The following is a 14,774-nucleotide window of genomic DNA, read 5'->3' on the forward strand; positions in this document are numbered from 1 at the left end:
TATATCATCTTTGTTTTTTTTTTTTTCATATTCAGTGTCGTCACATTAGTAGAATTTTTTTGATAAAAGAAATAAAGACGAGTTACTTTTAAGAAATCACATCATCATATCAACCAATTACATATTTTTAAGATATAAAATTTTTCATTTTTAGTGTCTCTTAGTTATTACATACGTTTTTTATTTTATTTTTAATTTGTTTTATTTAAAATAGTAAGCTATTATTATTTCTTTATGAATACTATAACATTATATGTTATTAAATTTTTAAAAATATAATTTATTTGATGATTTTAAAAAAAGTTTTCAGTAAATTAAAAGTTTATATTTGTTTACCGAAGATAACATCTTCAAAATTGTTACCCATCATACATATTAATATAGAAGTTAATATTAATAAATACTTTATAAGTCTAAAGTTAGCCCGTGGTAGCCTAATAATATTTACATTTTCACATATATTTTTCATACATTTCATATAAAAATGCCAATATTTTCACATACAATTTTCATACATTTCATATAAATATCTATATTTTCACATAAAAATGCCTACAATTCATATACGTATATTTTTCACATACATTTTTTCATACAAATACACTTACACATACATTTCACATACAAATACATTTATACATACATTTTCATATATAATTCTTTCATACATACACATACACATATATACACATATATGACAAGACTGATGTTACACTTACACATACATTTCACATACAAATACATTTATACATACATTTTCATATATAATTCTTTCATACATACACATACACATATATACACATATATGACAAGACTGATGTTAAGCAGCCAAATATATATATATATATATATATATATATATATATATATATATATATATATATATATATATATATATATATATATATATATATATATATATATATATATATATATAGACACACACAAACAGTGCTTAGTTTCAAAGAAATGCAACCAATTAATTAGATTAAGAAGTATATTAAGATGTAAGCTTAATTAGGCTTTTCAATATGACACCACCAAAATGTGGTAGCAATACACTAAAATAAGCTGAACATGCGTTTTGTTTTGAGGTATTATCAACAGAAAAAAAAAAAGAACAAGTAGAACCTGTAGTTGCCAGAAAACAGAAAATCGCCCGAAAAGTCTTGTAGCTGTCGGAAATTTGCGAGAGCACCACCGGATTTTACATAAATCACAAACAAAATGAAATTAAGGTGAAATATAGGTTAGAAAACAAGAAAAAGATAAAAGGGTAGAGGAAAAGGCACCTTACCGGAGTTTTAATGTCGCCGGAGAACTTAGAATTCGCCGAAAATGGCCGGATATTGCCGGAATTTGCTAGAAATTGACGGAAAATGAAAGCCTAGAAGGAGTGGTGGTTTGGGTTGGTGAAGAACGCCGGAAAATGACGATAAACTGCAACAGAAAACGATGATCGCTGGAGTTTGCGAGAGGAGGGGTGTTAGGCAGAAAATGAGTTGTCTGGGACGAAGGGGCGGTCAAAACGACATGACACCTTTAACGGCGACGCCGAAGCATTAGTGGCGACACGTTCGAGGGAAAAACACGTGCCATTATTTGGTGTCTATTAGCCGTCCGATCTAAAAAAAATTGAAGGGTCAAGATTAAAGTCACGCAGATCAATAACAACAGCGGCGATAGGTCGTTGCAATTAGCGTCGCCGTTATTACTTGACACCAGACGAAACCCTAACCAATGGATCACTGTGACAACCTACGATGACGATTAAAAGGTGTGTGGCACAAATGGATCACCGGTCGACCCCCTTTAGCGACGACGGAAATAGAGACAACATAGTCCTTTAGCGACAAAATAATTGTGTGTCGCCGCTAAAGGCTGGCGTCGTCTCAAAAGCCGTCGTCCCTAAACGACTTATTTCTTGTTGTACGTATATGTGTCATAGTTGATGTGTCACTAAAAACCTATTTTCCGGTAGTTGTCGACACAAGTGGTGTTGAGAGATAATCCCACTACTAGAAAAAAGAAATTTAGTGACATAATTTACGTGCTATTAATGGGTATGTATCATTGAAGCTTCACTAATAAATAAAAAATGAGTTCTTGCTATAAACTCGGTAATTTGTTCCTTGCCTAACGCCTTGATATAATGTTTCTAATAAATCAACGTTCCATATAAACAATGAATTAAACTCTCGGTTGCATGTAGGTTTAATGCATTAATCTCAGTGTTTCTATTTAATCAACTTTCCAAAAAAAAAAAAAAAAGGATGAATTAATCTCGATGTTAAATGTGGACACCCTTAAAAAACATTTATGTATATCTTCTGAGAGCAACCAATATATAATATCATGACTCCTTTGACATAACGAGTTGGTTTATGTCTGATTTTAGCCGGTTCATTCATTATGAATAACTACTAATTATATAATTTTCAATCGTAACAAAGATTTAAAAAATTCCCTTAAACACGTTAGTTGTATGTTATCTTTCCAAAACTACTCAAAGTAGTTTCTGTTAACTTATATTTTGAGATTTCATGCCTTCAGTTCATATAAGATTTCCATTTCGAAATTTATACGCATGCATAAAACTAATTAATTAAAATAAGAAACTTGCGGTGCAAGTAGCAAACTTCAACTATAAATAACCAGTTCGCATGATGTTACCTGATCATATGATCGATTAATTCAAGTTAAATTTCATACTTCAGAGTTTCTGCTTTAATAAATCAGAGAATTTTTAAAAGCATTTGTTCATCAAGAAGAAATTGAGAAACGTATTATGGCTACATCTATGCGTTCATACGGGTTGATAGACGCAGATTCCCGGTGCTTGTTCATGATCAACGCACAGCCAGGTGAGCATCTGCATCTCGATCAACTAATCCGCGTCAACCTCTCTCCAATTCAGGCACTAAAGATCGAAGAGGGTGATGAAGATTTGTGGTGCTTGTTGATTGACCATGAACCTGCTTATTCAACTTTCTGGATGGAAGTGACAATGAATCGTGGATCCATTGCCACTGCTAGATTCGTGGATGGATCACAAGAGTTCGATGATGAAGAGACTATGGAGATTGCAGAGATTGTAGTTGAGTATGACAAGTACTCGAGGTATCTTAGAAAGATATCTGAACTTCCAGTCACGATTATAGGAAAGAATAAAGCCGATGGATCAAAAGAAGGAGAAGGAGAGATTTGTGTGGTTTGTCAAGAAGAATATGAAGCGGGTCTAACGATAGGAACACTCAAATGCGGACATGTGTATCATGAAAAATGCATCAAGAAATGGTTGGTGCAGAAAAACTTGTGTCCAATCTGCAGGTCCACAGCTCTTTCATGAGGTTAATTAATTCCGGTCAAGATTATAGAAGAGTGTCCAGATCAGTAAGCAATGAGTTGTGGATGGAGCACAAGTGATCGATGATCGACAGCCTATATATGGAGATTATTGCCAAGTTTAGAGCCTCGTCAACAACAAGAACAAGATGATGATGATGATGATGATGAATCAGAAAAAGTAGTAGCAACAAAAAAAGACGAGGATTACAAATAAGAAGAAGAAGAAGAACAACAACACGAAGGAGGTGAAGGAGATGGAGAAATATGTCTGATTTGTCAAGAAGAGTATTACATGGGAGTGAGTTTATCGGAGCACTGGCATGGTGGACATTGGTAACATCCAAATTGTATGATCAAGAAATGGTTGGTGAAGAATTGAGTTTTTTGATAATAAGGTTTAGGGTTAATTTTCACATTTGTCATTTTGTTTCTGTTTTACATGTTTTCGAAAACAAAAAGAAGATTATGTTTAGCAAATTAATGTTAATAATCAAAATCAGCTTTCAAGACATTAATGATAGTAAGCTTTAGGTTTTAAAACCAATTGGTCTACAAAAAAGAAAAAAGTATCCATTGATTATTTCACTGCTGCCTACAGTCAACATATCATTTTAAAATGTTTTTTTTTTGTATGTTCGAACATAATGACAGAATTCAAATATAATTTTGTTGTGAATGAGTAATTTCACCTTCTTTATCATGCAACAAACACTTAATCACTCATACCTGCAATCTTGTCTTCATTGTATCAATTTGTTATAAAGTTTTTTCAACAATTCTAGTTGTACCTCCTGCTATGAAACCATCTGCACTATCGTAGAAATAATTATAACAAAAAAAATAGATAAATAAATAAACAAATAAACAAAGTTTTTGATATCATTCAACTCATTTGCTAGTGCTATTTCCATCTTAGCTTCCACAAGTCTTCTTTCTAAATCCCTAGGAGCAAATATCCATAATAGAAAGAGAAATAACATATCAAGAGCTAACTCTAGAGATTATAAATATAAGTGTACATATAAAAAAAAAATAAGTTGAACCTTGTATCGTTGAACCTTCACTTCATGTGGTTTATGCCTATGAATCGATGATCAATTAGACTAAATATAATAGACGCAATAAAGACTATAAAGAGAAAATAAAGAAAAGATTAAATGCAAAGCTAATTTGTAGTTGCTTATTATTATAATTTTTATTTTTATTGAAATAATGGTCTTTATATTAACATAATAACTAGTAACCAGATCAAGGGAGTAAGAATAGTAATGGACCATTTTCTTTTAAGGAATGGCATTCCTTCTCCATCCTTTCTTGTATCATAAACCAAAGAGAAACAACATTTTTTGGTAGTAATGGAATGGCATTTTACATTCCTTGGTTCACAGCATAAACCTAGGAATGACATTTTACATTCCTTGAAAGTTTGCCCAATGTGACTGGAATTAGCCATGAAAAGCTATCGAGGTAAGATCAAGCACACTAAATTTGTAAAATTTTCAAGATCATACAGTGCTATATTTTAATTAGAAAATGTTGATTTACTCCATTAAGACCTTATATTTTACACTATAACCATTTAATCAAACTCATTTTTTTTTCTATTTATAACCGTATTACTTTTAACATTAAACCATGGTTATCAAAATCACGATCATGATCGTAGGATCGTACGATGTTACGATCCCAGGTATGAAAAACTAGTTGGATTGTAAATGAATCGTATTTGAGACAGGATCGTAGGTAGGATCGTACGATCCGATTCTACCTTACCTTGAATTTTTTTTTTTGAATTTTTTTTTTGCAAATGAATTTTTTTTACCACGTTATATCTTTTTACCCTTTTCCAATTTATCGTCTATCATTTTGCGTTGTGACTGATGACTAATATTTTGAAGTTTTTATTACATTAGAACGAAAAATTGAATATTTTAAATATTTTTCATGTTTTAAAATTATACATTAAAATTATGTTTTATTTTGTAGGATCTTAGTATCCCAATCCCGATCATAAGTACAAACCCAAAAACGATTGTACCTATGATCTCGATCTTGACAGCCTTGAATGAAACAATTCATAAACATATAGTAAAGTATAATATAAAAATAGAGTTTTAATGTATATACTGGTTGTCCTCCAACTCCAAGGTTTCAAGCCTCCAACTTTGTCCTCCAACTCCAAGGTTTCAAGCCTCCAACTTTATAGGGCTTTCAGATTGTTTGTAGTTCAAGGTTCATATGATTTTAACCCAACTTGCAACAAAACCCCAAATGCATAATTTCAACACGATGAATTAATCTCGGGTATGCATGTGGACACCCTTAAATAGCATTTATTTATATTTTTTGAGAGCAACGATATATAATACCATGACTTCTTTCACATAACGAGTTGGTTTATGATTTATTTTGGCCGGTTCATTCCATGAGGAAGATTCGCAAGAAGCCATTATCATTATGTATGACTTCTAATTATATATCTTTTAATCGTAAAAAAGATTTAATAAATTAACTTAAACACATTAGTTGTATGTTCTCTTTCCAAGAATACTAAGTAGTTTTTGTTAAGTTATATTTGGGATTTCACGCCTTCATTAAATCATGTAAAATTTCCATTTCGAAATTTACATGCATGCATAAAACAAATTAATTAGAATAAGAAACGTGATGTCTAAGTAGCAAACTTCAACGATAATAACCAGCTAGCATGATGTTACTAGTTCATATGATTGATTAATTCAAATTAAGTTTTCAGGATTTATAATGACAAATGTGTCTACTTGTAACATTCCGATGATGGGGTATTTCAAATTTAAACCCTAAGTATGAAGATTTATTGTAGTTTAGCCCTTATATATGAGAAAAGTTGCAACATGGCCTACAGTGTCATTTTTGTAATTTTTGGCCCGAGGTTATGTGCATGATCCTCAAACCCTAATTTTTAGGGTTTGTACCCTTTATATTCATCATTATCTCCCCAATGTTCACTCCCTCATCAACCACCATCCTCATTTCGACTCTTTAGCAAACCCTAGTACCTTTGAAGCCATTTTTTTAGCTTTGTATGTGTGTTTTGGTGTTCTTGAAGAAGGAAGGAAGAAGGGGAATTATCCCTAAGTGTAGAGTAGAGATGCACACAAAAACTGGTTTTGACCAAACTGGATCGGATCGGATCGGATTTAAAACCGGATTTTCAATCGGATCGTAATCCTATATTCTAAATCGGATTTGATACCGGATCGTAAACTGGATTCGCTTAAACCGGATCCAAATCCGCCCTGAAATCCGTTTAAAACCCACTAAAATTGGTTTTAACCGGCTTCAAATCTGACTTAATGGCATGCAATACCATAAAGTTGAAAACTTTATGGTCAAAGACAACATTTGGGGCATGGATTTTTAATTTGGACGTAAGGGCTAAAGTATTAAGAACTTAATGAGTTGGGAAGGCATCCAACTACATACGATGGGCCTACTAGGTGGTACAACGCACGTACATGGTCAAATCTCCTAATTTGGTCAGTGATTGATTATGCCCCGCGTACATCTAAGTACGTCCTGTGTACTCGGCTGGTTTGTAGAGCTTGACCAATTTTGATGAAAGGGCATTTCGGGTAATTTGATATTAATTTTAAATTGGGAAATATTTTGAATAATAGGCGTCGGGTAGAGCCGGTTTTCGGAGCAGGGATTTATTTAGGTTTAGTTCGGACTGAGATGTGAGTTTTCCTCCATGTACTCATGGGTCAAAGGAACCTATGTTGGCCCACTAAATTATGTATCTTGTTTATAGCAAAGTTTTATGCTAGTATATATAATTGATTAGTATATCTATATGGTTATCTGTAACTGCTGGTTCTGTGTTTATGTTTGTCTGTTACATATGTCGACATATTGTGGTTGTAGAGCGGTCCAGATAGGTTGTCGGCTCTACGAGGTGGTCCAGTCAGGCTTAATGCTCATTTTTGCATGATGTGTTTGTTAAGGTGTGTGATGGTACTTTAGGGGAACTCACTAAGCTTTGGATTATAGTTTAGTTTATTGTTCTAGGTACTTTTGTGGATCGTGAGAATGTGAAGGCTTGATCGTGCACATCTTCCTATTTCCATTATATTAATTTTTGGGACACTCTGATATTACTTTACTTTTTAAAGAATGGTTCTTTTTGTACACAATCATGGTTAATGGTTGTTTTTGAAAATTTTAAATTTTTATGATTTTTGAAATGTTACAAAACTTAAAGTTATAATTGAAAAATATTATTTTTTTGTTGCATATGTATGAAACTGATTCATGTCATTTGTTATAAAAGTAGAATGATAAAAAAAAACAACTCAAACCATTCATGTGGTTTGGAGCAAATTGTGGGTTTCATTCTGCTTTTTTATTTTTCACTACTTTCTATGGTATTTTATTTGTTTGTTGTGATTTTCCTCTTTGTTCAGAAATTAAATAATATAGCTTCCTTATTTATTTTTCTTTCATTTATGACTTTTTTATGATACTAAAACATGGAATGGGCCACCTAGCCACACCCAATCCTTTTTATAGGGTGTTACTATATGTAGCCTTTCACACGCATAAATTGTCAAATTATATGGGTACACAAACACTATTAAACTCAGAAGGAGGTGTACATTATGCACTTTTGGTGGGTACATATATGATTCTCCTTTTTATATTTTTACAAACCAACTTAAGTACCTTTTTTTTAAATCAATCATGTGATTTTTAGGGGTTGTTTGATAGTTGTTGACCGAGTAAAAGATCTAATTAAGTTAGAGCCTGAAGAAGCTCTGACTACATCTGCCTCTGAATGAGACCATGATGTTTGATTATGCATCCGATTGACTGTGTTTTATGCTAAAAATGACAATTTTATCATTTTATTTTGTTTTTTGTTGAATAACATGTATATAGGGTTGTACGAAAAATGACCGTTTCACTCCAATTACATAACAAGGTTGCATTTTATTCACCATAAAGTCCCTGATGAATTTCATTTAGCCGTAATTCCATTGTGCTTAAAATAAAAATATACTCGGTGAAGACATGCCAAAAACAATCCATCCAACACACTTGTTGGTGACTGTATAATCTCTACTTTAGTAAACTGTAATACACACTGTTTTTATACAACAATATATATCCACAATAGAAAACATTATATCCTTATCATGGAGTAATCTTACAGTGGATCAAACGAGTGGAATTAAGTAAAATTGAAGTTATGAAGTGATTATAGTCAAGTAATCAACTAATCAAGTGATGAATCAAATATTGAAAATATGAACTATGTACATAATGTATAATACATTAATCCACAACTCCCCACATAATCTGAACACATAAGCTTAGTTCCAAATACAGATTAATGCTATTTGACACTACTATAAAAACACCCTTTTACGACGCGCAATGCGTGTCGTAAAACGCTCAGACGACGCGCAAATGCATGTCAAGAAAGGCCCTGTCATAACGAGAGACGACACGCTTTTGCGCGTTGTCTATTTACGATGCGCAATTATGACACGCATTTACGACGCGCGTTTACGACACGCATTGCGTATCAAGGAAGGCCATGTCATAAAGGAAGATGACACGCATTTGCGTGTCGTAACCTTACGCCACGCATTTACGACTTGCATTGCGTATCATTAAGGTCCTGTCAATAAAGGCTATGTCATAAATGAAGATGAGACACATTTTTACGTATCATAATTTTAAATGTTTAAAAAAAATATTATTTATAGATTTACTAATTTTCAAATTAAATTTGAATTTAATGTCTCATAATAGAAAATAAAATATCATACACAAAAAATACAATCCGTTGCATAAAATTTAATGTCATACAAATAATCGTCCATGGAAAGATAAAACAAATCAATAGTTGTAACAAAAAATTACAAACTAATTAGATACAAGAAATATAAAAAATATACCCTCAACATTCTTAATTTTTTCCCAAGTGACACTTTTGTCCGGTCTGTTAATTTCCCTGTGCTTGTGTTGAGTAAAAAGTTCAAAAGATGTCCATCCCCAAGTGCACACAGCAAGTAAGGTATCTGTAATTAAACACTAAACACTTTTTACAAATTTGCCCTCATAGACGAAGATAAAGATGAAGATGAGATGAGAATCATACCCCTTCAAAGGCACAAAGAAGAACAGAATGTGATATTATTTCGCCACCTAGATGTTCAACTTAATAAGCTGCAATATGTAATCAAAATAATAATAATAATAAATTACATTAGCATTTGACATTATTGATGAATAGTTCAAGTACTGTTTGTTTAAATGTTAGGGTAAAATGGTCATTTAGTTTCATTCAGACACTTTACCAATACAATACTTAATTTGGTATGCAATATATGTCAGTTTCTTTTTGACTTAATAAAGAAAGAACAAACCAATCCTATCAAACATAAGTAATTTAAGAGAGAGAGAGAGAGAGAGATCACATACCTATCAAACATGCAATGCAATATGCACCAGTTTAGAGTCCATTCAAGGGACTTGGTTAGCACGAGGCAATAACATGTACCATTTGGACCTTTCTTGACGGTGGGCCACGCACCTAGGACCCACGAAGATATTGGGAAGCTTAGCACCCCTTTGTTCATCATGCCAATCAAATAATTTACGTTCTTTACGATCAATCGCATCACAATATCATCACCAGAAAGATCCTTCACCACACATAACTACTGTGATTCTTGAATTTGAACTACTTTTTCAAGAATCGGTGCCCATGGTGTTGTTTGCATCTCATTGTCAATCACACCAAGACCTGCAAAAAAAATTCAAAAAAGTTAGAAACTTCAGTTATTCAAATCGAAAAAACATATCACTTACTAACATGATCACATGCTACAAATACTTGTTAATGTAGAATTGGCGTATAATTGAGTTTATCTTTTAAATAAAAAGAAAAAATTAAAAGTATAATACTACAAATGGAAGCAAATCATACCTCAACTGATTCAATAAATGGAATCAGAGCTTTTTCTCCATGAACACTAGTAACTCTAAGAGACCATTTTGCGTATTTTGTCTCTGTAATTTAAGTTTTTATAAAATTACAAAACTAGCAAACAATTCCCTTTTTAAAAAATTTCGTCTGATTAGAATAAGAAAAAAAAAGTATAAAATTTTTACCTGAAGTACGTCGAAATTGATTAAAGATTATTTGAAAAAGATCCACATAAACATATGGAGGGATTTGCATTTTAAGAAGATGCAATACACCAGACATTACCTAATTAAAAAAAGGTATTAAATTTAAGGTTAAAAAGAATGATAATAATAATAATAATAAGTTGATTAAATTTAATAAACAACATGACAATTGACAAAACTACCCTTTATTTCTTTTTATAGTAAAAAACTTTTTATTATAAAAATTACCTAAAAATTCACTTTCACATTCTTTTTTTTTTTTTTTTTTTCAGATTATGTGTTTTATTCAGACTGAATGTGATTAAAAATAAAAATAAAAACTATTAATATACCTCAAGATACGGCTTGGTGTTGCTTTGCCAGTTCCCTCTTGAAGTGATACTTAATGTCTTCTGTCTTAAAACATGGTTCTCTTTCTCCAAACTTGTTATCAAAGCTACAAAATAAAACCAACTATAAAATAGAAGCATATAATATATAAAAACAAAAACTACTAAATATAACAATACCTTTTTAACTTTTGTTGGAGTAGTGCAGATGTTTTCTCAACCTCCCTCAACTTATTAAGGGTACTGGATGCATATTCTTTAGCCTCAGTAAGTTGACTTTGCAGTGTCGAGTTCTTTTCTTCCAATGTACTCAGTGAGCTCTACATTGAGATATGAAATAAGTAGCTTGAAGTTCCATATTTATATATTCAAAATAATTCATCTACTTACCTTCAAATAAGAATTTTCGTTTCTCAAGTCAGCCATTCTAACTAGTTCTCTTTCCAAAGAAGATCTTTCTTTCACTTACATTTCCAGTTGATTTTGCAACACTGCAATTTTGTTGCATTCATTCACAGTAGCCATCTTTGCTGCATTCAAAACAATTAGAATTAGATATGGCCGTAAGGGTATAAGTTCATGAATCTTACGATGATGTAAACGAGGTCATTTGGATCAAAAAACACATGGTGAGATGGAGGACTAAGGGTAATTTCATCTTTTTAGTTATTAACAGAAGGAATGGAAGCATACCAGCTAAGCCAGTATATGCGCGAGTGTTTTGAGGAGTTTGAAGTTGTAATTGTGTTTTTAAGAGCCAGATACCTGAAAAAGTATCTATTAAATGATATAATAAACCCAAAAAAGTGAAAGAAAATCACTAAATGAAGATTAAGTATAGTTGTAATAGAGGCGTAATTATGTTCAACTGCTCTTTTCCCAATTTTACCCCCTCATTTGTAGCAAATTTAAAATGTAAATATCAAATCAAGGTAACTTTATCAATAATTAGATTATAGAAAAAAGACTTAAAAAATGCAGTTAAAGCAACACTGGTAGCTTGAAGGATCTCATCTTCAGTATGTGTGACAACAGAATCTCCAGAAATGTCTCGTAAAATCTCACCAGAACAAGTTTACACTTACTTAAACTCCAGCACTTTGTCTTGTGGTTTAAGGCTATAAGCAAGTGGAAAACAAGTGTATAAAGGGTCAAGTGCTCCAAATAGATTAACCTGATATGATATAAAGGGTCATGCGTTCCAAATCTGCATTTGTACTCTTTAAGTAGGTTCTCAATTTTGAAAGCCTCTTCAAATATACCTATTAGGATCTAACCATTTTTTATAATGGTTTGAGATACTTGCAGCAAACAATAAAAAAGCATTCACATCCACATCCTACAATTAAGTCACAATCACAATAAGTCATTAAAAATTCAACAAACTATCAGACCATCAAAGCACCAAATGAATTAAGTCCTTAAGAATTTAACAAACTACCGAGCTACCAAAAGTTACTACAAATATATTAAGTTCTTAAGAATATAACAAAGCTACCAAATTCTTTAAGAATTTAACAAGTACCTGTGTTGGTTGCGGTGCTTGTGACTGTAACTGCCATTGGGATGAAGCACTTGTACCCGTAGTTGAAGAAGGTTTAGGTCCAATGCCTCTCACATGCCCCCTTCGTGTACCCAACACCTTCTCAAATATTGCGATCCAATCAATGTTGTCTGGATCACCACCAGAGTCGGCTATGTGATGAGTCTGTAGAGCAACCTCAGCAGCCAAAGCATTCTGTATTTCACAAAGATTGTTTATATATGTTAAAAAAACAAAAAAAACAATAATTTACTTTATTTTTAAGTAATAATAACTTACATATTGGTCTTCAACCAAAGGATCAACAAATTCGCCTTTTTTATTCACGTGCGCACGATGAAATGCTTCAAGACTATTCAAATTTTGTTTAACATTACAAAATATGTCATAGTTGAATAAACACTAAAAAATATGTTATAACTGAATAAGCATTATCATAACTTACTTTCTTAAAACAAGCACTACCATAGCTGCAAGTCCCTCCACGATTCTTAACTACTTGCTTCTTCCAACATTTTTTGTTTCCAACGGATCGTTTTTGATGTTTTTCTGTTAAGAAGTGGTCAATAGCAGCATTCCAACGCTGCAGATCCATACCCGTAAGGGCTTAATCCGTTGCTGCATCCACATCCCCTGCAAAATCAAGAAAACGATTTTTTCAAAATTTTTGCGGCCTCTATATCGTACACACACTCAATTTTTTTCGATGAAGTACCATCAACTGGTTGAATCATCGTACCATCTTTGGATCGTCTGGTACTGTGCCAAATCATATCTTTAGCTGAGTGTCTAGAACAGTAAAAACGTTGTAGTCTAGGGGTTACGGGAAAGTATCGTAAAACCTTATGAGCCACTTTCTTGCCCTTTGTATTTTCATCAACCCACCGACTCGCATTACAAACTGGACACATTTGCAACAACTTGTGTTCTTTCCAGAAAAGAAAGCAATCATTTTTACATTCGTGTATCGACTCATAAACCAAGCCGATCATTATAAAAGTCTTTTTTTCTTCGTAATGTGACGGGGGACCCTGTTCCCTTGAGGAAATTCCGTTTACAACAACTCAAGATGCTGATCGAATGAACTATCAGTCCATTTGTTGATCACCTTGATATGCATCAGTTTTGCTAAAAAGTCAAGGGACAAAAACGAACATCCAAGATATAATTTTAGTTGGACTTCCTCTAACAGCTTTTGAAATCCATCATCGACACCGCTACTGTCTGCATCTGGGTTCCATTTGGACCACACGCCTATAAAATACATTTTTAATAAAAATACATAAATAAATACATACCACATTATATAAAAACATCAAACATACCAAATTCCATAAAATATCTAATAAATCTCAAACAAACATTTAATATATATCATACATAAACTATCTTCAAAATCCAAAATAACATACTCCATATCATAAAACAAAAAATACTAGTTGTCTTCGTCTTCTCCATCGTTGTTTTTCTCGTTGACATGGTTTTTAATCAAGCGAATAATGTCTCCAATGGCCGTCACAAATGCCGAGTTTTGAAGAAAAACATTCACATGAACATCCTACAATTAAGTCACAAGAACATTAAGTCATTAAAAATTTAACAAACTATCAAACCATCAAAGCACCAAATCAATTAAGTCTTTAACAATTTAACAAACCACCGACCTACCAAAAATTACTACAAATATATTAAGTTCTTAACAATATAACAAAACTTCCAAATTCTTTAAGAATTTAACAAGTACCTGTGTTGGTTGCGGTGCTTATAACGGTGACTGCCATTGGGATGAAGCACTTGCAACAACTCAAGAAGCTGATCGAATGAACTATCAGTCCATTTGTTGATCACCTTGATATGCATCAGTTTAGCTAAAAAATCAAGGGACGAAAACGAACATCCAGGATATAATTTTAATTGGACTTCCTCTAACAGCTTTTGAAATCCATCATCGACACCGCTACCGTGTGTATCTAGGTTCCCTTCGCCGCGGTTGATATCATTTTCAATCACACTCCCCATAACATCATCAATAACATCGGCCATATTGTTACTACGTGGCATGTCTTTATAACGGAGTGAGTTGTATTTTCGCCGTGATACTTCCATATAATATAATGTGGACTAAAACCATATTGAAGTATATGGAATTTCATTATAGCTAGTAGTATAAATTTATTGACATTACATTTGTTACACGGGCATTTGATTTGACCTTTGTTATCGACGTGTGGTTTGGACCTCTCGAGAAAAGATTCGAATCAATGTTGGAACAAGGTAGAGTTACGGTTTTCAATAGTAGTCCACGTTTTATCAATAGACATGTTGCAACTGAAACATAAGTTAGGTTTTACTTTTTACTCTACAAGAAC

General features: G+C 32.6%; 1 protein-coding gene across 1 annotated transcript; it reads left to right on the plus strand.

The window, feature by feature from the left end:
- The first annotated feature begins 2,788 nt into the window (after positions 1–2,788).
- On the plus strand, positions 2,789–3,349 carry LOC111915417 (probable E3 ubiquitin-protein ligase HIP1). The gene has a single exon (XM_023911075.2). The coding sequence runs from the start codon at positions 2,789–2,791 to the stop codon at positions 3,347–3,349; it is 561 nt and encodes a 186-aa protein (XP_023766843.2).
- The last annotated feature ends 11,425 nt before the right edge of the window (positions 3,350–14,774 follow it).

Source organism: Lactuca sativa, chromosome 3 (assembly GCF_002870075.4).
Source record: "Lactuca sativa cultivar Salinas chromosome 3, Lsat_Salinas_v11, whole genome shotgun sequence".
NCBI classification, from domain to species: Eukaryota; Viridiplantae; Streptophyta; class Magnoliopsida; order Asterales; family Asteraceae; genus Lactuca; species Lactuca sativa.

What these genes read in the sequence shown, in the direction of transcription:
- LOC111915417 (XM_023911075.2), top strand. Translation starts at nt 2,789, where the DNA reads ATGGCTACATCTATGCGTTCATACGGGTTGATAGACGCAGATTCCCGG.